We start from the raw sequence: 25,042 nt of genomic DNA, 5'->3' as shown, positions 1-25,042 counted from the left end.
AATTTTTGGTTTAGGGCCTGTTCGTTTGCCTAAAAAAAAGAGGGAAATCAAAGAAATGGAAAACTATTAAAATGAAGAATTGTTTTTGGAGTGTTTGGTTGGCTAAAAAAGAAGGAAATCAAAGAAATAAAATTGAAATGATGTTAGTTGTCACCTTATTATTGGATGATGTTTGTGATTTTTTAAGAAAACTAGTTTTGGAGTGTTCGGTTGGCGAAAAAAAAATAAGGAAATGAATTATAAGAAACATATTTCCTGTAGTTTCTTGTTTTCTTTTGTTCGGTTCATTCTTAAACATAAGAAATGAAATGAGATGAGATGAGTTGTCATTGTATTATTGGGTGATGTGAAGAAAGATTAAGAAAAGTGTTTTCATAACTTTTTGGGATGAAAATAAAGAAATGAAATGTTAATGAGATGAGGTGAATTGTTATAATATTTTATTGGATGATGTGAGTGATTTGGAATGATGAGAAGAGATGAGTTGAGTGATGTTTGGATGAAAATAATATTTTATTAGATGTGATGGATGAGTTGTTAGATGAAAATAATATTTTATTAGATGTGATGGATGAGTGGTTAGATGAAAATTATATTTTATTAGATGATGTGGATGAGTTGTTGGATGGAAATAATATTTTATTGGATGTTGTGGGTGAGTTTTAGGGATGGAAATGGAGGAAATGGTGAGTTTTGAGATTTTCACCATTTACATTTCCATTTCTTGGTTTTTAGAAAACAAACGAACAGGCCCTTATTAGAAAAAACCCTTTACTTTAATATTATATAAATATTTAAAAAAATTTAAAACAACAAAAATACATGCTGGCTATGGGGTTCGAACCCATGCGCACTCATGTGCAGAAGATCTTAAGTCTTCCCCCTTAACCTCTCGGGCAAACCAGCGCTTTGATAGAAGCCTGCAGTTTCATAATAAATTACCTCTCAACTATGCATTTTTTTTTACATATTTTAAGCCCCTCTCTCTTCTTTTCTGAAGCAAATATATGGTTTTTCAAAAGGTTTTAAACGCATTGATTTGACCTTGCCCTAATATAATGTGATTGTATATTTCTTTGTGTCCTCATTTATAGATTAGTAGCTTATTTTCCCTAGACTAAGAAAATATTCCTCTTACAACGATCAAATACGTTTTTCTCAATATTTTAAGATGATCGACATCATCCAAATTAATCCTCAAAAAATTAAAGCATAGATGCACAAAAGATATTATCCCTCTTCTACCTGTAGCTGATTGTGGTAATTCAAAACAAATTATTGGTACGAGATGGGCCCACTTACAAGCCCACCCCACACGATCAAGCAAAACAATTTCACGGGCTGAAGCCTTCTTAGTTTATGCATTGAAATAGACGGTAAATTGGAGAGCGCGAACCACCGATGTCTACTCCTCAAAATTAAAAATCAATCAAAACACGGATCACTGTAATTAATTCAGTGATTTGCACTCAAAGCGAGCGCTTCCTAGAAAATTCGTGATGTTATTGTTAATGTCGTCGGGATGATACATTTATCCTCGACGGTGTAGCTATAATGACTGGAATAATTAACGACCATGCCAAACATTAACGTGCTACTATCTCAAGTTATTAGATGAAGTTGACTCTTACGTATCTCTGTGATTAGAAAAATACCTTAGGGACCAAAAAACATGGGACGGGGACCCGATACCTCATCTGTCCCATGTATGGTCCCATGTTTTTAGATCCATGTAGCACCACCACTGTGATTAATAAATAAACAGCCATAAAATTTTTTAAAAAAAACCCACGTGCCCCCATTTTATATTGTCATTTTTTTCACAACCCATGCTCCGCCGCTCTTATGCACGTACCAATCAGTCCTTTCTCTCTTTCACTAAACGTTTCTTAATAATTAATATATGTTTCGTTCACCAACGAATCATAGAGGATAACATTTGGAGTATGGTTTTAGATTCCATTTCTTTAATAATTGCTAACTGAGCGCTAGAAACTGAGAGATAGACGTCCAGGTCCTCTCATACTTGATCCTCCTCTTGGCAATCTCCAGTCTCCATACAGTTAACATATTTGCAATTAAGCAAACACTAGGCCTTCGTTGTAATCAAATTAGCACGTGCACTATTAATCATAAGCTAGTAAGCCTCTTTCCCCGAGGAAAAAAAAATCACCTAGCTATTTCGTGTTACTTCTCGGACAATGACATTCTTCTTTTAACCTCGTAATTATAATTAAATATAGGGTTAATTGCGAACACACCCCTCTGTGGAATCACCGGTTGCAAAAAAGGCCCTCTATAGTTTTATCTGTTGCGAATAGACCATTTGCAGTTCTATTTGTTGTGAATAGACCCCATGAGTTTTTTTTTTCGCTCTTAAATTTTTTTGAAAATATTTGAGGAGGCAGATAGACCTCCTATAGTTCTATTGGCGACGATAGACACTCAACGACTATTTTTTACTTTTAAAAGGGTTGAAAAGGTTTAACTAAGATGTGTATTCGCATTTTGTCTAATATCACTGGATGTCTATTTGCAACAAGTAGAACAACAATGAATCTATTTACAACAAATACAACTGCATAGGATCTCCTTGCAATTAAGTTATACTACATGAGATCTATTCGCAATTAACCCTTAACTGTAATTATTTACCTGAGCGCTACTTTTTTGGATTAAAAAAATCATCGGTTAAGTATGAGGCACATCGCCATGCACGTGTTCTCTGCAGTTTAGGCCGCTATCAAAGCCTTGTCGGGCCCCGTGCCAGACCTGAGTTCGAGCTCGTCCGCTCGATGGCGACTAGCCCGGCCCGTCTACAGCTGTCGCAGCCGCGACATAGACTAAATCGGGGGCGGCCCGGACCGGAGCCAGCCGGCCGTAACGGCCACCTTGGGTGACTTGTTGCAGGCCAAAATCCGGTCAGGCCGCCCGGCCGACACCGTTGGCAAAACAGTCACGAAGTGCACCGTTGCTGGCCAGGTCGGGCGCGGCCATAACCGCGTCAAATTGATCGTTTTGATTGTTTTGACCCTAAAAATGGTAAAAAATCGACTATTTTGTGATGGTTTTTTGGTCATTTACCTAAGAGGTTGCCTCTATAAATAGAGGGGGTTTTTACTTCTTCTTCTCACACCAAAACTCATCTACTTCTCTCTAATACTCTCTTATACAATCTTATACTCTCAAATAATCTCTTATATTTTCTAATTAATCCTTCCAACAAATAGCTTCCGAATCTGATTATGAAGAGCAAAACCTATCTCCTACCGATCTTGAAATGAGTCCTCCTACAACAGCTACTCCTACCAATCTTACGGGTGTTAATCCCGAATCCGGTGGCGATGAATCTGCACCAAGAGCTCCTAAAAGGCCAAGATCCGATGTGTGGATTTTTATGAGAAGATAGACGTCACCAAGGATGAATACGATAGGATCCCCACCTAGAAGACTAAATGTACGTTGTGCGGCTAAACTTTCCAAGCTCATCATAAGAGCGACACCAACCACCTCAAACGCCATATAGAAAAACACAACAAAGACCAGAATAATCAAGGTGATATCCGACAATCTATGATTTCCCAAATCCTCCTCTTCTGGTAGTCTCGGTAGTTGGAATTATGACGCTGCCCAAGTCAGGAAATGCGTAATCATGTTTATCATTCTTAAAAACATTCCTTTTAAATTAGTAGAAGATGAATTTGATGATATGTTTAAAGATGGTTTTTATCCCGCATTTATAAAATTTTCTCGTCAAACCTATCAACGTGATATTTTAAAACATTATCAGGAGGAATAAGGAAAAGTAATTTCTTATTTTAAAAATTTAAACTGTAGATTTGGACATCTAGAGCACAAACTGGTTATTTATGTATCACAGCATACTAGATTGATGAAAATTAGCAAATGTTTAAAAGAGTTATTTCCTTTATTGTAATTGAAGAGTCACATACTGGTAATATTACAAATTTAATAATTAAAGAACTTATGAAACTAGAAATTGATTAAAGAATATTTTCTCTTTCACTAGATAATGCAAATAATAACAATGTAGTTGTTGATTTTATCAAAACAACTCTGTCATTGCCATGTCATGGTGATCTTTTTCATATTAGATGTATCTATCATATTTTAAATTTAATTATTCAAAGTGCATTTACTGAAATTAAACTCATGATAGAAAAGGTTAGAACAGTTGCTAATATGCATAATGTTTCTAAACAAAAAATTAAAAGATGGAAATAATTTTATAAAAAAAATTATAAGCCCAGACTAATTCTAAAAGATATTGATCATAGGTGGAATTCCACCTATGCAATGTTAAGTGTGGCAATAGAATATAAAAAAATTATAAATAATTTTATAAATTATTATGCTTCTAGTTCTAGCTCTGGTAGAACTTATGGAATAACTGAAGATGAATGATATGTAATTTAAATGAGATGTTACAAGTTTTTTTATGATGCTACAATGTTATTAACTGACTGTTATTATCCAACTATTACTTTAGTTGCTTTACAAATTTTAAATATTAAAAAGTTTTTTAAACAAATATCGTATGAATGATACTTTTGGAGCTATAATTTTTTAAATAGAGAGCAAATTTAATAAGTATTTTAGGCATATTCATCATATTTTTGGTTTGAGGGTTTTTATTGATCCATGTTTGAAGGATATTGGCATTCGAAGTTTGTTACAATCATTGTATGGTGGATAGATTATAGACTTATATGATGGATCCATCCTTACTGCTACTTCTCATTATTTAGCTATTAGAAATTATTTTTAAACCTTATATAATGAGTATGTAACTAGACATGGTGTAGCTGCACAACAGTCTATAGCTTCGGCGCCTTCGAGCTCAGGTCGAGGTAAAAAGTGTAAGTTTTGATAGGTATGTAATGGTAGCTGAGGTAACTAGTGGATCTGGACTTGGATCATCATTAGAGGTTTCTGAAATAGATGAATATTTATCTGCTTCTTTAGTTAAATGTCAAGGAAATGCTTTAGATATTTTACAATGGTGGAAAGTATATGGATCACAAGGAAATGCTTTAGATATTTTACAATGGTGGAAAGTATATGGATCAGTTTCATATCCTATACTTTCCATCATGGTTTGTGACTTACTAACAGTGCAGGTTTCGACGGTAGCTTCGGAACCCGCTTTCAGTACAACAAGACGTTTGATCGACGACCACAGGACATGCTTAGATCCGTATACTGTACAAGCAGTGATGTGCTTACAAGATTGGTGGAGTTACGAGAAGCGAACGCAAGGCATCGATCGGATGGCTGGAATTGAAGATAAATTTGAAGAATTGTGACTAGCAGACAGATATAAAGAATAAATAATATTCATCAAATTGTAATTTTTATATCTTAGCTTAAAATTTGTAAAGAATTATTTTGAAAATAGTTACAAATGATAGTGATATAGGTGAGTAGGTGCCAACCTAGTTGGGATGTACCTATCTATTGTGATGCAATAAATTCCAAAATAAATTTATACTTGTAAAGGATTTACTGATTATTAATAAAGAATTTTTTTTATCATCTTTTATTTTTATAATTTTTTGTATTTGTAATTTATGTCATTTCAAGTTATTAATAATTATTGTTTTTATTAGCATTTTCTTGTAATTTTTTATGTATATTTTAAAATTTACAGAGATTTTTAAAAAATTAAAAAAAATTAAAAAATAAAATAAAAATTAAAAAATTTTAATAAATCCAGGCCGACCCGAAGCCCAGCCCGCTCAGGCCCGAGCTCCGGTTTTGCCCGGCCGGGCCGAATGGACAAGCCTATCTGCAGCCATGTTCTTGGGATATCACCAATGCAAATGGCTGATAAAGCAAACAAGTCACTTGTTCCAAAATCAATCCCATAATTTGCGGTTTACAAATAATTTATTATTTATAATTAGCGGACATCCTTTTCAATAATGAGATTTATTGTAGAACCTTGTATAAATCAAGGTTAGGTCACAACTTTTTATATCACCAAACTAAAACTAAAATGATAAAAGGCTCAAAATAATGTGATGAAGACATCATGAATCTTGCTTGCTTCTCCTTTTTCATGTTTCCTAAATCTTAGCCCTTTATTGTTGATGTCGGCAGAGACTTGGGCTTCCTCGGCCCCACGTGACCCCTTCCCTTTTCCTTTTGTTCTTTATTAGGCGACCCCGCAGGAATCTCGCTCCTGAGGCACGTGACAGAGGTAGCTTTCATGTGTTTATGTTCAAATATTAGGGGTTTTTTTAGCTTCACTATGCTAAATATTTATTATTTGAAATTAGCCTCTTAAGTCATTAAAATTGCTATTTAGATCCCTTATTATTAGTTATTGCAATTTAGTTTTCCTTGTAGGATTTTTCGTCTAATGTTCTAATCATCATTGGATAAATTGTTAACCAAAGAGAGTTATTTTACAATTTATGCTCACTGAATGAGTTACGAACTTAGGGGGCAGTCGATTATTGCGAAAGAAATATTTTTAATGAATATGAATTTAAAAAAGGATTTTTGCGTTAACAGTTTCATTAAAATGCGTGTGAGTAGATCTAGGCACTGTTGGCAACAAGAGATTGTGTCTTATTGACTTGGTCAATCAGCTAGTAGAGCTGTTTGTTGACAAAAAATAGGAATGGATTATTTTAAAGATTGTGTCTTTTGTAATTAGCTTTTGGAAAGCTACCTCAAATAGCGTTTGTCTTTGGGAAGGAGCTGCCAATTTTTTTCTTCCGTTTTTTTCCCTAATAATTCTAATTTTATATCAATAATATTGCATGTCCTTTTTAGTCATTTAACAAATTTAAGCTAGTTGTATAGCTACTTTTGCCAAACAGCTCTAGTCAATCAGCTAGCTATACAACTATCAGCTTTCAGCTACAATTTCACAGCTTTCAGCTACAATTTCACAGTTTTCAGCTAGCTTAACAGCTTTCAGCTATAATCTCGCAGCTTTCAGCTAGTTTTGCCAAACAGAGCCCTAGATTAAAATCAGAGTGCAAGTGACTCCCTATAAGAAAAAGTTAATTAAAGAAATTACCCTCCAAATCAAATGTTAGCAAAATAGAGAATCAAGGGGACTAATTTGATATAAGTTATAAGATGTGGACGGACCCAATAGCAGTTTTAATGAGTTCTGAACTAATTTTGAGTATTAAAGAACTGAGGAATTATAATATGTAAAAAACCATAAAACTTCACGAAGAAAAGTCATAAAACTTAGATGTAGGATTTTACTTTTATGTAAATATCAGGCTTCATTTGGATACCATAGTGTTTTTCTTGTTGTGTTTTTGTAAAAAAACATCATAATGTTGTGTTTTTACCTTAAAATGTTTTCAAAACACCATGTTAAGTATTTTTTATCAACACTAGTTTGACCCATTATAACATTAGTATTAAACATATTATTAATATATTATATATTAATTATAATAAAATATATTGTAAATAAATTGTTATAATATTTACTTTACATTATTATAGTATTATAAGTATTAAATGTAATGCAATGTAATATTGTATAATGTATTATAATATTATATTATACTTTAATGAGTTATATTATATGTAATTATTATTATATTATAATTATTATAATTATTATATAATAATATTATATTATTATATATTATTTCTCAAATAATTATATAATTTAATTATTTTGGTAATATCAATTTGTTTTTTGTGTATTATATTAATATTTTTTATAATAATGTATTTTAATTATTAAATATTATATTATAATTATATTAATATAATACATATTATTAAGCTATTATTCATATATATCAATATTCATTTAATAATATTAATATTATGTGTATTAGTAGTATGTTATTAATAAATATAATAATTAATAAATATTTAATATTATATAATATATTATAGTTTTAATATGTTTAGAGTTATATTCAATGTAACTTTCAAACGATATATATATGTAAGTTATTATATAATAAATATTATTAATATTGATAAAATATATTATTTTTTACGTTAACATATTCGTTAGCAATAATTATTATTATTAAATTTACTTTACTTTATAGACAAATTTATATTGATTTATTATATTAATATATTAATATTTTATATTATTATTTATATTTACTAATACAATATGTTATTAATAATAGTTATTATTATATTATTCCGTTATTATTAAGTATATGTTACTATTCATATAATATTTTTAATTATTAATTTAGTTAAATTATTTTATTAAAAAGTTATAATATTATAAAGATTATACTATTGTATAGTATATTATTATATTATTTATTTATTATTAATAGTTATTAACATATTAAATATTATTGTTTAATATATTATTATATTATTAAATATAATATTTTATTTATTATATTTTTTATATTATTTAATAAATATTATTAAAATATTAAATTAATTATAATATAGTATAATATAATGAGCATGTTGATAATATCTCAATATTAATTATATTTAATATATGATGTTAGATATTATATTAACATATTCTCAGACTCAACCAAAATACCTAATTTAAAATATTTAAAAAGTGTTTTAAAATAAGCATTGTGTTTTTTGTTAAAAATGATTTGGCTAAAAAAATAACATGATTTTCAAACGCATAATATTTTATTTTTGATAAAAATATCATAAAAATAAGTAAAACACGTTGATATCCAAACAAAACCTCAATTTTTTAAGAGGGCCCGTCGGAGGGTTTGACCGTTGTTTAAATTGGTAGCTTGGAGGCAAAAAAAAAAGACAATGGGGGCAATTCAGGAATATTACGATGGAAAGGGCATTGCGGTGGTTGGGCAGAAGAGTAGGCCCTTTTTGGGAAGTGATGGGTATTTATGGCAATGTACTGGATCCGAGGCTATTTTGGGCACGGGAAGCCTTAACTCGCTTAAAAACAAACAACAGCTTTTTGAGCGGTTTGCCCCCTCGCGGGAACAGGATAAGCAATGAATTGCTTGCTCAACTTTTGTTCTATTATTTAATCACTGACAATGTTGGTAGAAAATACAAAAAAATCCAAAACATTTGAATCACCGAAAGTAAAACTCAGTTTAATATTCTTGAATTTTTAGATGAACTCTCATTCCAAAGAATTTTTGGACAAATTGCAATTAACACCCATTGTATAGTGTTGTGGTGTGGGGGGGTCTGTTTGCATGTAATCTCTCTAAAAAGAGAACTTAAACATGATAAGTACTATTAAAGCAGTTCAGAGGTGACAAGTGCTTGAGGATATAGATCCCCCTCAAAACGCATATGAGAGAGAGAGAGAGATTGGTTTTGCTCAAAAAATACTCGAGTTGAAACTTAATTGTAAGTTTGAAACCATGTTAAGTCATCTTGGGTATCAAAATTAATTTTTTAAACATTGAAGTAATTTTTGGGTAAACTAAATTTTTGGATATCAAAGTCAATATGGTGGCAAATTTTGGGATTTAGATTTTCTTCAATTATGTGGTAATCGCAGAGGGTCCAATTATTTCGATCTTTACATCCTATCTCAATTTCAATAGATGAGATCATACCATCTAAGATTTTCATTATCACAAATAATAGTTTTGGCCATAGCGATTTTTAAGTTCATTAGTGGTTTTCAATAGCAATTTGATTTTTAAGGTAACAATAGATATGTAATGTTGCATGATCTCATCCGTTAAAATTGATATAAATAGTAAAAATTAAGAGAGTTAAGAAGAGAATCTAAATCCAATTTGTAAATGTTTTAATTGAAGGGTGGCACTAAGGGCACACCTCTAACCACAACCTCAACCACACCCCCTCTCTCATTTGTTACAGTGTATCGGGCCTCATATGAGATTTTTAAATTTAAAATCTCATGTAGAATCCGATGCACTGTAACAAATGAAAAAGTACGTATGATTGAGATTATGACTGGGACGTGCTCCTATCCTTTTCCTTAATTGAAATAAACTCTCTTTCACTATCTTTCTCTTCACGGGAGAGAGGGATGTAGCCTACGTAGGCCGCCCTCTCTTCAAAGCAAAGGTCACACCTGGGAGCGAAAAAGTTCACATGGCAACCGTCACTTCACTTGAGTACGGACCAAGAAAAGAAGAAGAGAACTCAATTCCACCCAAATTTAGACCAACCATAGGTTTGTGGGTCCCCATTTTAGTACGAGTAACTTTAAACTTTGTTCCCCCCTCGTATTTAGGCCCCAAAATCTTTTAGTTTACCCGAATCCATTGAAGTTTTTACATAACAATTTCAATTCATTGAGGTCTCATAATATTTTCTATATTCTTTGTCAGTAAAAGTTAGGGAAATTGCACATGAGCCCATTGGATATTGAGTGTTACTGTAGCAGAGAGAGGGGAGTGTGGCTGAGGGTGTGGCACAAGGTGTGCCTGTATCATTTTTGTTGGATATTTGCGTATGTCTGCGTGTGTGGGGTTGGGTTCTTTTTTTATTTGTGTGTTTGTGGGCCGCGGTGGTTTTTTTTATTTTTTGGTGGGGGGGTGTGTGTGTTCTATTCTGTCAATAAACTATCATGAACTACGTAAATTAATGAAACTATCGCGGATTTACTCAAAAATTCTGTCAGCAATCAATCCAATATTTTGATGTTAAATGAACAACATGATACAAAAGTTAGGAAGGTGCTGCAGACACACCCTCTTGTGATGTACAATGACAGGAGGTATGCCGAGGTTGTGCCTGTATCATTTTTTTCAAAAGTTAACATCTCAACGAAATTGCTCTTTCTATCACATATTTTACATGTACTGTTTTATATGGAATTCTAAAAATAAGACAAAAATAGTTACTATGCATCAAGGTTCATCAGATCTAAACGTACGAGAGTCTCATTTTTTCGGAGCCAATCAAGCAAAACGCCATGATTGTACATCACAAGAGCATTACTAGTTTTCCGTGATAGCAGGAGTTAATTTACTACGGATAGCAGGAGTTAATTTTTAAATTTCTGAACAAATGTTTGGTTAAGTTTCAGACAACCCCCCACTCTTTGGATCATTCCTCCAGAAAACCCTCAAATGCTCTTTCTTGTCTTTGCAGCTAAACACCAAAACTCTTACAATAGGCTCCATTTATTCATGATAGAAATTTAAGAAGCCGCTTATTTGCAAAAATGTCCAATTTGAGAGTTTGTTTTGCAAAACAAGTTATTAAAATAAATGAAAAATAGGAGGGATATTTTCGTCACTTTGGATATTATGCAGGATATTCTTTGGGAATATATAAGAGTATGGAGGGTTTGGTTGGAAATTCCCTATAAGTCTCGGGGCTTTTATGAAATTTACCCTAATAGATTTTTTACTAGTTCAGAGCCAGATTTTGCCACGTGGTTAAAATGATCGGATAAAAGGAAGATGTTTTTCTTATCTACTCCTCTATGCGTGTAGGAGAATCAAAATATTCACTATTTATGCTACAATAATACTATAATGTAATGTTATTACTGCACCACAAAACAGATTACCGTAGTATCATTACTGTAGCACATGCGGAATACTGTAACATTAAAAAAATTACTGTAGCATTCTAAAAAATGATGTAGTCTTTTAAAATAGAATCACTATATATAGCAGAAACGAAAAAAAAGGGTCGTGTTTTGCACCAGGTGCACACTAATTCTTGGGTGGAGACAAAATGTTACGTACATCATGCTATCTCAAATCATATCCATATCATGCAGTGGCATTCAAATCGAAATTTCAATTTGTCTTCACTTTTCGATCTGGGCAATTCTATTTTGTTTTATTTTTACAATAGCAAAGAGATAGTTTTTGCAGTCCTGGCAAAATAATAATAATAATAACAATGAAATAATGCTGGTGCTTATATAGTGAGGACCTTGACCGCAGGTTTTTTCACAAAGATCTAGACCGCAAATACTCAATTATTAAAGGCGTCTATATAGGGTAGCTTCATGTAGCATATTCTGAGGAAATTGAGTTTATCCTTCAATAAATATATTTTTATATTCTAATGTTGGAATAGTCCTTTAAGCCCAGACTATTTTGCTATTCAACATCGTGGCTTCATTTCAATATCCTTTCTTTTTTTTTTATTAATAACGCAGTCTAAAATTAAATCTAAAATCGTGAAGTCATATTGAAAGCTCACAACGAAAAAGAGGGTAGCTTCATTTCAACGGTGCGTTAAATTTTAATTTCTAATCTCAAGTTCTTTCATCTAATCAAGGCTCACATGTAAAGATCAAAACATCATATCTTCAACGGATCTTCACAACGACGTAATTGTTATATAAGATGACATGTCACATAACCAATAGTGAAGCTAAATAGCGTCCACACCATTGAATTTCCTAATTTATAGACATATTTTAATGTGTATTTACTACTTAGGACACTACTAAATTTAGGGTATGACACCATCAAGGAGGATAATTTTAGGGATTGACAGACTTCAATAAACACATAACACTTCAAAAGAATAGATGTTACTTTTGATTTTTAACTCTCTCTTTTGTGTGCGTTCGATAAGATCGTTAACAAAATGTGGACTCTAGCCAACTCTTCTACCTAGAGCAAATACCTCCCTTAATCCAAAATTAATTCACTCAAACTTCTGATCATGATTTTAATCAGCACTCAAAAGCATTCTTCATTTCTAAAAGCCACATTGTCCCTATCCTTTTAAGAGATCCCCAAGGCATTGACCAATAAAGCTTTTGCCTTATTGATAAGCGACCACTTCCATAGATTTTAGGATAGGCTAAATAGCACTTATACACCCTGTTGTTTCATCTATTTTGTACTTATATACCCTCATTTATATTTGATAGCAAGAAAACATCCTAAAATTATTTAAACCTACACTTAATATCCCTCTCTTGTTTTTGGTAGCACTAATATGCCCTAAAGTTTTTAAACCTATACTTAAATATCACAAAGTTTTTTAATCTGATACTTAAATACCCTAAATTTTTTAACACTTGCGCAATATCCTCAAGTTAGCATAACTGATGGTATTTATGTGCAACGTTTAACAATTTTAGGGTAGTTACGTGTGAGTTGTAAAAACTTCACGGATTTAAATGCTAGTTGTAAAAACATTAAGGTATTTAAGTGTTGCAAAAAAATAAGATATATAAGTATAAGTTTTAAAAAACTTTGGGGTATTTTTTTTACTATCAAATACAAGTTGGGGGTATATAAGTGAAAAGTAGTTGAAACAATACGGTGTACAAGTGCTATTTAGCCTTTAGGATGTTCTCAATATTTAAACCATTAATAGGGGCATTTTGGTCATAATAAAATTATGTTGCCGACCACCGAAGAAGTCGGCAACGGGCGGCCAAAGACCCGGGAGAAAAATGCGGGACCGTTTTCAAAACCTACCGCAAGGTAACAGACGGATTTGCCCCTATTCATCTGGACCGTTAGATTCAGTGAGAGGGAATCTTGACCGTTGAAAGGATTTTGTTCTACCATTGGCTTGAGCTGGGACACGTCGCATCATGTTGTTTCTTTCACATAGGACCCTTCGTTGCCTCTAATTGTGTTCAGCACCCTGTACAATTTTTTCTTCACACTATTCCCTTTTTGCCTTCGTTGTTTTTTTTTGCCATCTAGATTTGAAGAAGGTTAAATAAATGTTTTCTTTTTCTAATTAAATTGTTTCACCATAATATCATCGATAGTTTTGATACATTGCATGATAACAATTCAACATTTAGAATTTATTATTTCTTTTGTATTAATTAATTAGATAGAAAGTACTAAATTCGTTAGCTAACACTATTTATAATGTAATTATTTTCACAATAGAAAACCTCACATTTCAACTAACTGATAAAAAGAACTAACTGATAATTAACTTTAGTAATGCAATACACGTGTTGTTCAAAACTAATCAAGTCCAAGGTACTAGATCATTGTTCAAGTTTTTCTAACAAGAGCCTAAATTATATGTATTTTGTCTGATTTTGAAAAGTTTTGAAGATCCTGTTCAAATCGAAAAATGTCTTTTGACGAGTTCTACTTATTAGGACTACAGAGGGATTAAGAACTAACCATGAAAGGAGAAGGAATGATGAAAAAGAAAATGTCTAAATTGTAAGGGCTTATATGTCAAAATAACTAACGAACAAAAAATTAAAAAAAAAGATAAGTAAACAGTTCATTTTACTTTATTTAATCGTTGGTATAAATTACATCATGTGACGAATCTATTGTGTTGCCTCTGTTCTTTCTCACTCCTTAAAAATAGCTTCGTCTCTTCCTCCTCCTCGATTTCTGTTTCAAAAAAGAACCCTAATTATTTTGGGCGGTCGAAATCAATGCCGTTAATCCCAGATTCAGCTCTTGATCCCTTTTCCATGAAACAAAGGTGAAATTCTCCGCTTAATTCATCGAAACCCCAACAAAAGTTTTGATTTTGCCGTTAGATTTCATTCTAAAGCGTGGCATTCATTGTATGATCTGTCAAAATTCAAAAAAAATTCAAAAAAAAAAAAAAATCTGCAGTTTTTTTGAGCATTCAAAAATTATGGAAATTAGGGATCGGTAGAGATTGTGATGAAGTGTTTGGTGGTAATTTGATTTTTATGGAAGTTTCTTTTGTTTTGTGTTGACAGATGAGCAAGCTTGATTCAATGGATGTTGCTGAGATTGAGGAGAGTTTGTTTGCAGCTTGTGATGCAAAGGTATTCATTTGTGCTGTAATCCCTCTTATAATTTAAATTGAATTAAAGATTTTTTTAAAAAGTTTTTTGTTAATATAACCAAAAATTTGTATGTTCATGGCAGGATAAAGAAAAATTGCTACTTTAATTATTTCTGTTGTGAATATAATTGGATTTAGATAATTTCAAAAAAAAAAATTCATAGAACTAGAGGGGGAAAAAATCTCCGCCCATCGTTGTAAGTTTTTAAATGTAGGGATGGCTTCCCGATCTCATGTTTAAGATCGGCAATTGGAGGTGTTTAATTCAATGTGGTATAATTGGGGAGGAATTAGCAAATATCTGGATTTGGAGGGCAAATTCGAAAATATTATTTGTTTAGAGGTACATAGTAAAAAACCTTGATATCATTATTACCAAGGTAGTTTCATGGGGAAATTTGGATTTGGCCTCCACAATGTTATTGTATAATAAATGATTTTTAAATTCTTAATTTGGTATCGTTTTGTCAATTCATAAATGGTGTGGAAATTGAAATTTGGCTTTAACCTTAGCCTGTTTCTAACATGAGTGATTGTGACATATTATAGTTGCATGGTGGCATGTGCAAGGAACTTTCTGCAAATTTCTAAATTCTTAATTTTGGTCTCAGTTTTTGTCAATTCGTAAATTGTGGAATTTGAGCTTGCGCTGTTACCTTAGCCTTTTCTAACGTGAGTGATTATGGCATATTACAGTTGCATGGTGGCATGTGCAAGCAACTTTCGATAATTGTTTGTAGAATTTTGGAGATATTTCCCGTCTTAGAAGCAGGGAGGCCTAGGAGCAAGTCTGGCATACAAGCACTGTGTTCATTGCACGTAGCACTTGACAAAGCCAAGAACCTCCTTCAGCATTGTTCAGAATGTAGCAAACTTTACTTGGTGAGTTTCTCAGATTTCCTTGTCCTAAAAGTTTTCTGTAATTTGATTTTTCTGCTCAATTTTCTAATTTTTAGGGTTTGTTAAGGTTAACAAGTATGCTATTCATTGTAATAACTTCAAGATCGGATTTATTGGAAAATTGTGTCGTTCCTCCTATTGTTTTCTTCTAACGTTTTGCAACTTAAAATCTTAAAAACTTCAGTTGATTATCTATTTAGAGGCGTGGCTAACCCTGTCAAATGTTGCACTGTTTATACAACTTTAGATCATTGCGTATTGCACTATTATATATCATATCAGGGGTTGAGTGACCCAGAGTACATTTCTTTTAACAGTTCATATAGCGATGATGTCTCATCTTTATAAATCTTCTGATTTAACAGGCTATAACGGGGGAGTCCATTCTTTTGAAATTTGAGAAGGTCAGATGTGCTCTTCAGGACAGTCTGAAGCGCGTGGAGGAAATAGTTCCACAAGCTGTTGGTCGTCAGGTGAGTTTCATATATCTAATCATGTATTTATCACTTTGTATTAGTTTTTACATGAGATGTGAAGCACATCATGTACATTTACAATTTTATGTTACACATTAAAGAACTAATTAGAGATTCATCCAGCCAAAATAAAGAGATGCCTCATGTCAGCATATTACACTTAGGTTAATCCTCGGGGAAAACCACAATGAAGCTCCCATTGGTTGCATCATCATCATGATCAATTGAGAAAATGTCCTGTAAAAATGTGTTGGCTATGTCTTTGTATGTGTTTATGTGCATGCATGTGTGTTTGTGCGCGTGCTTGGGCGTGTTTGATGCAGGGGGAAGGGGTTCCTGATGGAATAACTAAGATATTCTTTTTAAAAAGTAACCCCTCATTGAATAATTTTTACTTGGAGACAGGGGGCAAATTGTCCATTTTTTTAAATCATGAAAGGAGCATGTGATGTGTTAAAGTTGATGGCATCAGTCATGAAATTTTCCTCTGTATATGTTCACGTGGATGAACCTTGATGCTGTAGAATCTTAGGTGACGGTATTTCTTTTTTTCCCCCATCTATTATAAATTATGAAAATTCCCTCTAGAGCCCTCTATTAGATATAGTTACTTGCCTATGTCGTGCAAACAGAGGCTGTAATAGCAAGGACCTGAACGTGGCTTATTCTTGGCATTAATAGATTAATGTTGATTTGGAAATTTTTACCTAAACCTATGCGGATGGATTCCCTTATTTACTAGCTATTCTTATTCAGCCTTTAGATTGGAAGAGTACGGTATCCTTCATATAGCTTCCGCATAGGCTGGACTAACCAACTTTGCCAAAATTATGTTGTTAACTCTTAAGAAGATACATCACTGCGGTTTGTCTCCCTCTTTTAAGTCTTATCCTTTTTTTTATAACTCTGTTGCTGATGGTGAATGACAGATTATGGAGATCGCTAGAAAGCTGGAGGAAATTGTATTTGCTTTGGATCAGTCAGAGAAGCAGGTAGGAGATGATGTAATTGTATTGCTTCAGAAGGAGAGAAAATTCAACAGTAACTTGAATGATGTCAATGAACTTGAGATCTTCCATCAAGCTGCTCTAAAGCTGGGCATTACATCTTCGAGAGCAGCTCTCACTGAGAGACGAGCTCTTAAAAAGTTGATTGAGAGAGCACGGATTGAAGAGGACAAGCGGAAAGAATCCATCGTGGCATTCTTGCACCATCTCATGAGAAAGTATTCTAAGCTTTTCAGAAGCGATTTGGGTGATGATACCGACTCACAAGGATCTGGTCCTTGCTCTCCCACCTTTTCTTCTGAGGCAAACGGACGAGTCTTTGAGAGACAGTTCTCTAGACTTAGTTCTTTCAATTTCAAGCAAAATGGGTTGAAATCAGGAAACATGTCGTTGCCCCCCGAGGAGTTCAGGTGCCCGATCTCCTTGCAACTCATGTACGACCCTGTCATAATTTCATCAGGACAGACTTATGAGCGTGTTTGCATTGAGAAATGGTTCAATGATGGCCACAATACTTGCCCGAAAACTCAGCAGGAGCTCTCTCATCTTGCTCTAACACCGAATTACTGTGTTAAAGGATTGATTGCTAGCTGGTGCGAGCAGAATGGTATATCAATTCCTGATGGGCCGCCGGAATCTCTCGACCTTAACTACTGGAGATTAGCCTTGTCTGAGCGTGAAGCCTCAAATTCAAGATCGATGACGAGTGTGAATTCTTGTCAGCTGAAGGAAGTCAAGGTGGTTCCTTTGGAGGAGAGTGTCACTTTAGAGGAACCGGAAGGGGGTGAGATGGCCACTATAGATGATACATCTTGGAAAGATGCTGAAGTTGATCAGTATGAAAGATATGAGAGCTTGCTGGCTGTCCTTTGTGATGGTCAGAACTGGAAGAAGAAATGCAAAGCAGTAGAGGAGATAAGATTTCTGCTGAAGGATGATGATGAGGCTAGGATATACATGGGTGCCAATGGGTTTGTTGATGCGCTGCTCCAGTTCTTGGCATCAGCCGTTAATGAAGAGGATGAAGGAGCCCAGGAGACTGGAGCTATGGCTCTTTTCAACCTCGCTGTCAACAATAACAGGTATCAATGCTATTCAATCTCATTTTCTAGACTTGATGATATGTGGGTTAAATTATAACGAGATATGATTCCATGACCCGTCTGTTCATTTTATGTTGCAACACATGACTTGAATATCTAAATAGTACTTTATAGTTCGCAAATTAATTATAAAATGTGTTTTAGGTTTCTAATCAATGACTGAATATCGTTAGAAGGATCACTGTAACCTAATTCATTATATTCCCTTCAATTTGCACAGCAGTTTATACATTTCAAGTTGCAGTTTGTTTCCGATCTGGATTGCTAAATCTGGTGATCCTAGAATAAAATAAGAGAGTTATTAATTAACGAGTAAATGGTTAATGTGCTCTTTTGATATGTTCAGATAGCAATTAGTCTTTCTTATTTAATGAAATTATGGTTCCTAACCATTCAGTGAGTTTGAAGTTTGGACTTTTAACTTTTGATTATTGACTACATGCAGTTTTACATGTCTATTTTTTTTTCTTTCATATACAGATAGATAATATGCATGCATCATTTTCGAAATGACCCTATCAAATACTTCCAAGCACAACCCTAAACACCAACCAGATTGCGCCTATTACCTATGTACCATGCACCACATGCCACTCAATATAGCACACCCCGTAATGTTGCCATAAACTAAAGCCTGCTGTGAATCTGGTATAACCAAATCAGATTTTGTTAAATTATTTGAAATATGTTATTGTAGATGATAGCTTACTTTGGTTATTAATTGGTGTTTTCACGACATGTACTATTACTTGAGGGAGTGCTGCTACAGGGACCCAAAATATGGGACCAAGAGAGGGGACATGTGAGGTGTCCCCTCCCTATTGCATAATGAGTGCGCCATGCCATGCCAACTCATTATGCAATAGGGAGGGGACACCTCACCTGTCCCTTCCCTTGGTCCCATATTTTGGGTCCTTAAATCATTTTCCTTACTTGAGGCATTATTATTCTGTGAGTATTAGATGTATTTATGGCATCGCTTTTAAGCATTCTAGAAATTGCATCTCCCAAGTATAACAGTGTCAGTTTTTTGCTACAGACAGCCACTTTTCAAAACTGAAAGCTCAAGTTGAAATCTTCCAAATAAGACCTCCTCTGTGTTCAGCACATACTTTATCTCTTGCAGTGATCGTCGTCGTTGATTGCTCTGCTTAGTGTAGGAGATAGCCCCGAACAAAAACTGAATGAAAGAATACATAATTCATGCATTTGACCCTGCAAATCTGGGATCAGAGTTCTTGTTGTCGATTGCTGCCTGTTCATGTAATTAAGTTTGTTTGTTGTCAACTTAACTGGCCACAAAATCGATAGTTACCAACAACTGACTCTACTTTTGACATAAAAAATTGGCCGTTTTCTGATCTTTTGTTTTTTCCCGATGCCAGAAACAAAGCAATGCTACTATCAAGTGGAGTAATCCCCCTCCTCGAAACCATGATCACAAACTCCAAAACCTGTGAATCCTCCGCCGCTCTCTACCTAAACCTCTCCTGCCTCGACGAAGCCAAACCCATCATTGGCTCAAGCAAAGCTGTCCCTTTCCTCATTCATCTCCTCCACCCAAACAGCCCTCAATCCCTTTGTTGCAAGCACGATGCCCTCTATGCTCTCTTCAACCTCTCAACCCACCCCTCAAACATCCCCTTCCTCCTCTCAGCCGACATAATCGACAACCTCAACTCTCTCCTCAGCCAATGCACTTGGCCTGAAAAAGTCCTCGCTGTCTTTATAAACTTGTTATCTGACCCTGATGCCAAGGAAAAAATGGTATCAGCCCCAGGGTTTATTGGTTCGTTGGCATTAGTGTTGGATTCTGGCGAGCCACCGGAGCAAGAGCAAGCAGTATCTTGTTTACTGGTTTTATGTATTACTGACGATAATTGTAGCCAATTGGTGCTTCAAGAAGGAGTGATACCTGCGTTGGTGTCTTTAACGGTCAATGGAACAACGAGAGGGAAGGAAAAAGCTCAGAAGTTGTTGAAGTTGTTTAGAGAGCAGAGGCAAAAAGAGCAGCCTCAGGTGATTCAGCTAGAGACGGCGGAGAGAGAGGAGAGCGAGGAGACAGTGATGGAATCAAAACCAGGAGTTTATAGGTCGAGGACGAGGAGATTGGGGAAGACGATAAGCTCGTTGTTCAAGAGCAGCAAGAGTTTCTTGGTGAATTAGTTGTTGGGGAGATTTGTGTTTACAGTGGTTAATGTAAATTGATCTGTAATTTTTTTTTCTTTTGCTTTGAGTCTTGTCTCTCAAGCATTTTCCCTGTTGTCTTGAGAGAGTACTGAAAGGAAAAGAAACCAAGAGAATGTATTGTACAGTTCTTTTTGCCCCTTGGGGTTTTTACTATTTTCCTTTGTATATGATTTACTGCAGTGTGGTGATTCTGCTACAAATGGCTTTAATGTAGCGATCATGGTGATTAATATTATCTAACTTTTACCTTTTCAGGGGCCTTTGAAGTAACGGCCCGTCTAGCTCAGTTGGTAGAGCGCAAGGCTCTTAACCTTGTGGTCGTGGGTTCGAGCCCCACGGTGGGCGTTTCATCTTTTTTATTTATTTATTTTGAGTCCACGTCATTTTCAGTTACTTTTTTATTTATTCATTTTGAGTCACATCCTTTTCAATTATTTGCCGTCAGGTCCACGTGGGCGTTTTCCTTTTTTATTTTTATTTATTCATTTTGAGTCACATTGGTGGGCGTTTCATTTTTTCATTTTTTTCATTTTTTCATTTTAAGTCACATCCTTTTCAGCTACTTTTTTATTTTTTATTGATTCGTTTTGAGCGTTTTAATTTTTTTATTTTTTATTCATTCATTTTGAGTCGCATCCTTTTCAGTTACATAGCCACATCCTTTTCAGTTACTTTTTTATTTTTTATTTATTCATTTTGAGCGTTTTATTTTTTATTTATTCATTTTGAGTCTCATCCTTTCCAGTTACTTTTTTATTGGCTAAATACCCATATTGGTATTTTAATTCAACCCGATTTGCCAAGAAGGTATTTTAATTAGGAAAATCGGCGTTAATGCATTTTAATTGATTAAAATTACCAATTAGGTCCTTTTTCTCGTCGGCGATAACTTTTCCGGCGAGAACTCGTCACGTGCGTTGCACGCGGTGGCTTAATCTGTGTTTAAGCTGCTGATGTGCGAGAACTCGTCACGTGCGTTGCACGCGGTGGCTTAATCTGTGTTTAAGCTGCTGATGTGGCACTGTCTTCGATTTAAACGGACTAGGAAACGACGCGGTGGCTTAATCTGTGTTTAAGCTGCTGATGTGGCACTGTCTTCGATTTAAACGGACTAGGAAACGGCTGAACAAAATTATTCACAAAAATCGACTAAGAAACGGCAAAATGCAAGCAAATGGAACAAGACTCGTCTCGTTCCTCTTCATCCTCCTTCACTCCCCGTTCCTTGCTTGAATTGGGGAAAATCGATCCGATCAACGATCTAAACCTTTCTTCTTCTCATCCGAGGCGTCGATAGCCATCCTCTCCATGGATCCACTGGATCTAGCGAAGAAATCGAAATCCCTCGGCTCGAACCTCGAATCCTTCGACCAACGGGACTCGAGATCTTTAGAGAATCGAATGAATCCTGACTCGAGAGGGGAGATTTCATCTCTTACGGATTGGACGAAGGATTCCATTGGATCGGCGCGCAAAACCATCTGATGGAAATGAAACCCTAGATGATCGCAGAATTTGAAAGAAAAATCGCATGAAATTGATCGTGAAATAAAAACCTAAACAGAACCTGAGCTTGAGAGAGAAGAAATGGCGGAGGGGAAGTGAGAGGAGAGAGAAGTAAAGGGTGAGCTCGAGGGTTTTTTTGAGGACCAGAGATGGCCGAATGTTTTATTCTCCCTGCCACGTCATAACACAGTGCCACATCAGCAGCTTAAACACAGATTAAGCCACCGTGTGCAACGCACGTGACGAGTTCTCGCCGGAAAAGTGGTCGCCGACGAGAAAAAGGACCTAATTGGTAATTTTAATCAATTAAAATGCCTTAACGTCGATTTTCCTAATTAAAATACCTTCTTGACAAATGGGGTTGAATTAAAATACCAATATGGGTATTTAGCCCTTTTTTATTTATTCATTTTGAGTAGCATCCTTTTCAATTATTTGCCGTCAGGGCCACATGGGCGTTTTCCTTTTTTATTTTTTATTTATTCATTTTGAGTCACATTCGTGGGCGTTTTATTTTTTTTATTTTTTTATTTTAAGTCGAAAAATTCCTTAAGGACCCAAAATATGGGACCAATAGGGGGGACAAGTGAGGTATCCCCCTCCTATTAGATAATAAATTGGCCATCATTAATAATGATCAACTCATTATCCAATAAGAGGGGGATACCTCACTTGTCCCCCCTATTGGTCCCATATTTTAGGTCCCTGTAGCAAATTTTTATTTTTTATTTTGAGTCGCATCCTTTTCAGTTACTTTTTTGAGTCACATCCTTTTCGGTTACTTTTTTATTTTTTATTTATTCATTTTGAGCGTTTCATTTTTCATTTTTTCATTTTTTCATTTTGATTCTCATCCTTTTCAGTTACTTTTTATTTATTCATTTTGAGTCGCATCCTTTTCAGTTATTGCCGTCATTTAAATTCAAAGAAGCCACTCAATAATGTCTCTCTTACTCAAGTGATCATCATTTCATTTGTTTACATTGCAGATTTCGATATAGCTGAGAAACTAATTTCCACGCATTTATGAAAAAGTTTTTAGCTAAGATGGGAATGATAACTCCATCATCTAAAATTTGTTTCTTTGGGTCTCCACACCCCTTTCGTAAAACCTGAAGTAACAAGCATATCCATTATCGATCCACAAAACCGCTTCAGCAGCATCGTGGCTTCTACACTTTCATGTTGCGGGATTTAGTAGAGCATGAACAGCGAACATTGGATCCGTACGTGCTACAGTAACAATTCCACCGCAACTTACTGTAATATTTGCTATAGCATGAATAGTGAATACTGGATCCTCCCATTATTTTAGAGGAATAGATATGGCAATGCCGAGGTTAATTCAGCAGCATCACGGCTTCCATAACTAATTTTCTTTCGATTAAAAATACACGATACAGGAAGAACGTTTTCACGTCATCGTTCTTCTACCTGGTCGAAAGTGAATCTCAACTGAGAAACTCAAAGCAACAGGGAAATGAAAGATGATACAGATCCCTATCAGATCACTTTCCAATAGACGAGGAATCGAATAATCTAACTTTGGAAAATAACATTTTGGTTATTATTATAGGCTTGGATCAAAAGGCAATGAATACAGCGTCTCTCCGCTTCTTTATGAAGCTAACGCCTCTCATATTTTTATTCATCCATCACCAAAGTACAAACCAGAGAAGAAAAGAGAGAGCTTGAACGGAGAAAGAGATTTCATTTTTTTTTTGTTTTTTTAATGGAGTCTTTGATGATCTCCTTTATACCCTTCAATCACTAAGATATCGATACATATAAACATGCTCCTCATTAGTGTCTAGGGGCCGTGGGAATAACAGGGGGGGCACAAAAATGATACCTTGATCTCACTTGGATATCAATACAATAGAAGAGATCCTTCCGCGCATAAAGTCGAGTTTTTATCTCACGAGTGTTCCTCCTTGCATTTGCAAGTGCAGCTTGCTTGCTCCTGGTTTAGATCCTGATGACATTATGCGAGGAAAACAATATGTCATATCATCTATATACCCCCAAAAAACAAAAAAGAAAAAAAAGAAGAGAGAGAGAAGAACTCGACATCATAAGAAATAGAATATACTATGTATGCGCCTCAGTTCATCCTTTAAATTGCTCACTTAAAAACCTTGCCTGGATTGTAAACGGTTGGAAACAGGGTAGTGCAGGAACCAAATATAGAAATGTGAAACATAACGTTCAATAGTTTTGGACATTTGTAGATCATAATCCTAATAATCTTGCTATACATCTACCTTTCAATCACTTGATGCGTATGCAACGAGCTTCAAAATCCAGAATATAGATTGTTGAAGATCAGGAAAGACAAGTTGGATTTCTCAACTTCCACAGGGATCATAATATATAACATGAAACCTAAAAAACTTTTTCTCTGATATAAATTTGGCTGCAATGGGAAGAAGCCACACTCAAATTCAATGATAAGAACATCAAGATGAAGGTCTGCTCATTAACCGGATCTACATTGCTTCGAGTGTGAGAAAATTAACAATCAAACATTTTGAAGAATCAATTGCGCACAACACGGATGGTCGAGTGGCTAGTCTTTAAATTTAATGATCTAGCATGTTTGAGACGAAAATAATAACCAGCGAGAAATTGTTTTTTAAGTGCTTAGATCACAACTAAATGCTTGGATCAAGTATGCATATGCTCAAATCCGTTTTTGCCTACTTGATACGTGCGTAGGAAAGTTTTAACTTTTAGACACTTCACACTGTATAAATAAACTTTAATTAGCTGGATCTTCTATTTGAATATCTGTATAAGATTTAAAAGAGAAATGATTTGGCTCCAAGTTTTTTCTGGAGGTAGCTAAGTCACCCCCAGGCCCACAAGCCCGTTGGCATGGTGTAAGCTTCGGGATCCACCGAGTGCTACATGTTGTTTGGCTCGAAAATGATTAGTCATTTGTTGCACGTGAACTACATGACTTATCTTATAAACCCATTCTCATATTTGTCACCATTCAACGTGTGACTAAAGTGGCGACGGTTCGGTCCCAAGCTAAGTCTCTCTCTTATTTTCAAAAGTTTGATACTGACTTTAGCTAACGTAGCTCCTACGGCATACTTAGCTAAAAAGACTTCTTTCCAGCTATATAAACAACTAACTACTGATACAAACCTGA

The 25,042-nt window shown here is 34.6% G+C and overlaps 1 protein-coding gene and 2 non-coding genes across 3 annotated transcripts; 2 read left to right on the top strand and 1 right to left on the bottom strand.

Moving 5' to 3' along the window:
• Positions 824-906, bottom strand: TRNAL-UAA. Its single transcript has one exon. It is a non-coding gene; the product is annotated as a tRNA-Leu (tRNA).
• LOC109845062 (U-box domain-containing protein 45-like) lies at positions 14,229-20,529 on the top strand. The gene is made up of 6 exons (XM_020414250.1): positions 14,229-14,364; positions 14,612-14,680; positions 15,397-15,582; positions 15,966-16,073; positions 17,006-18,165; positions 19,572-20,529. The coding sequence occupies exons 2-6, from the start codon at positions 14,612-14,614 to the stop codon at positions 20,350-20,352; spliced, it is 2,304 nt and encodes a 767-aa protein (XP_020269839.1). The 5' UTR covers positions 14,229-14,364; the 3' UTR covers positions 20,353-20,529.
• Positions 20,649-20,721, top strand: TRNAK-CUU. The gene has a single exon. It is a non-coding gene; the product is annotated as a tRNA-Lys (tRNA).

The sequence above is a fragment of the Asparagus officinalis genome, chromosome 6 (genome assembly GCF_001876935.1).
Source record: "Asparagus officinalis chromosome 6, Aspof.V1, whole genome shotgun sequence".
Classification (NCBI taxonomy): Eukaryota; Viridiplantae; Streptophyta; class Magnoliopsida; order Asparagales; family Asparagaceae; genus Asparagus; species Asparagus officinalis.
Note: the sequence above shows the minus strand (reverse complement) of the source record. Positions and strands in the feature narration are given on the sequence as shown.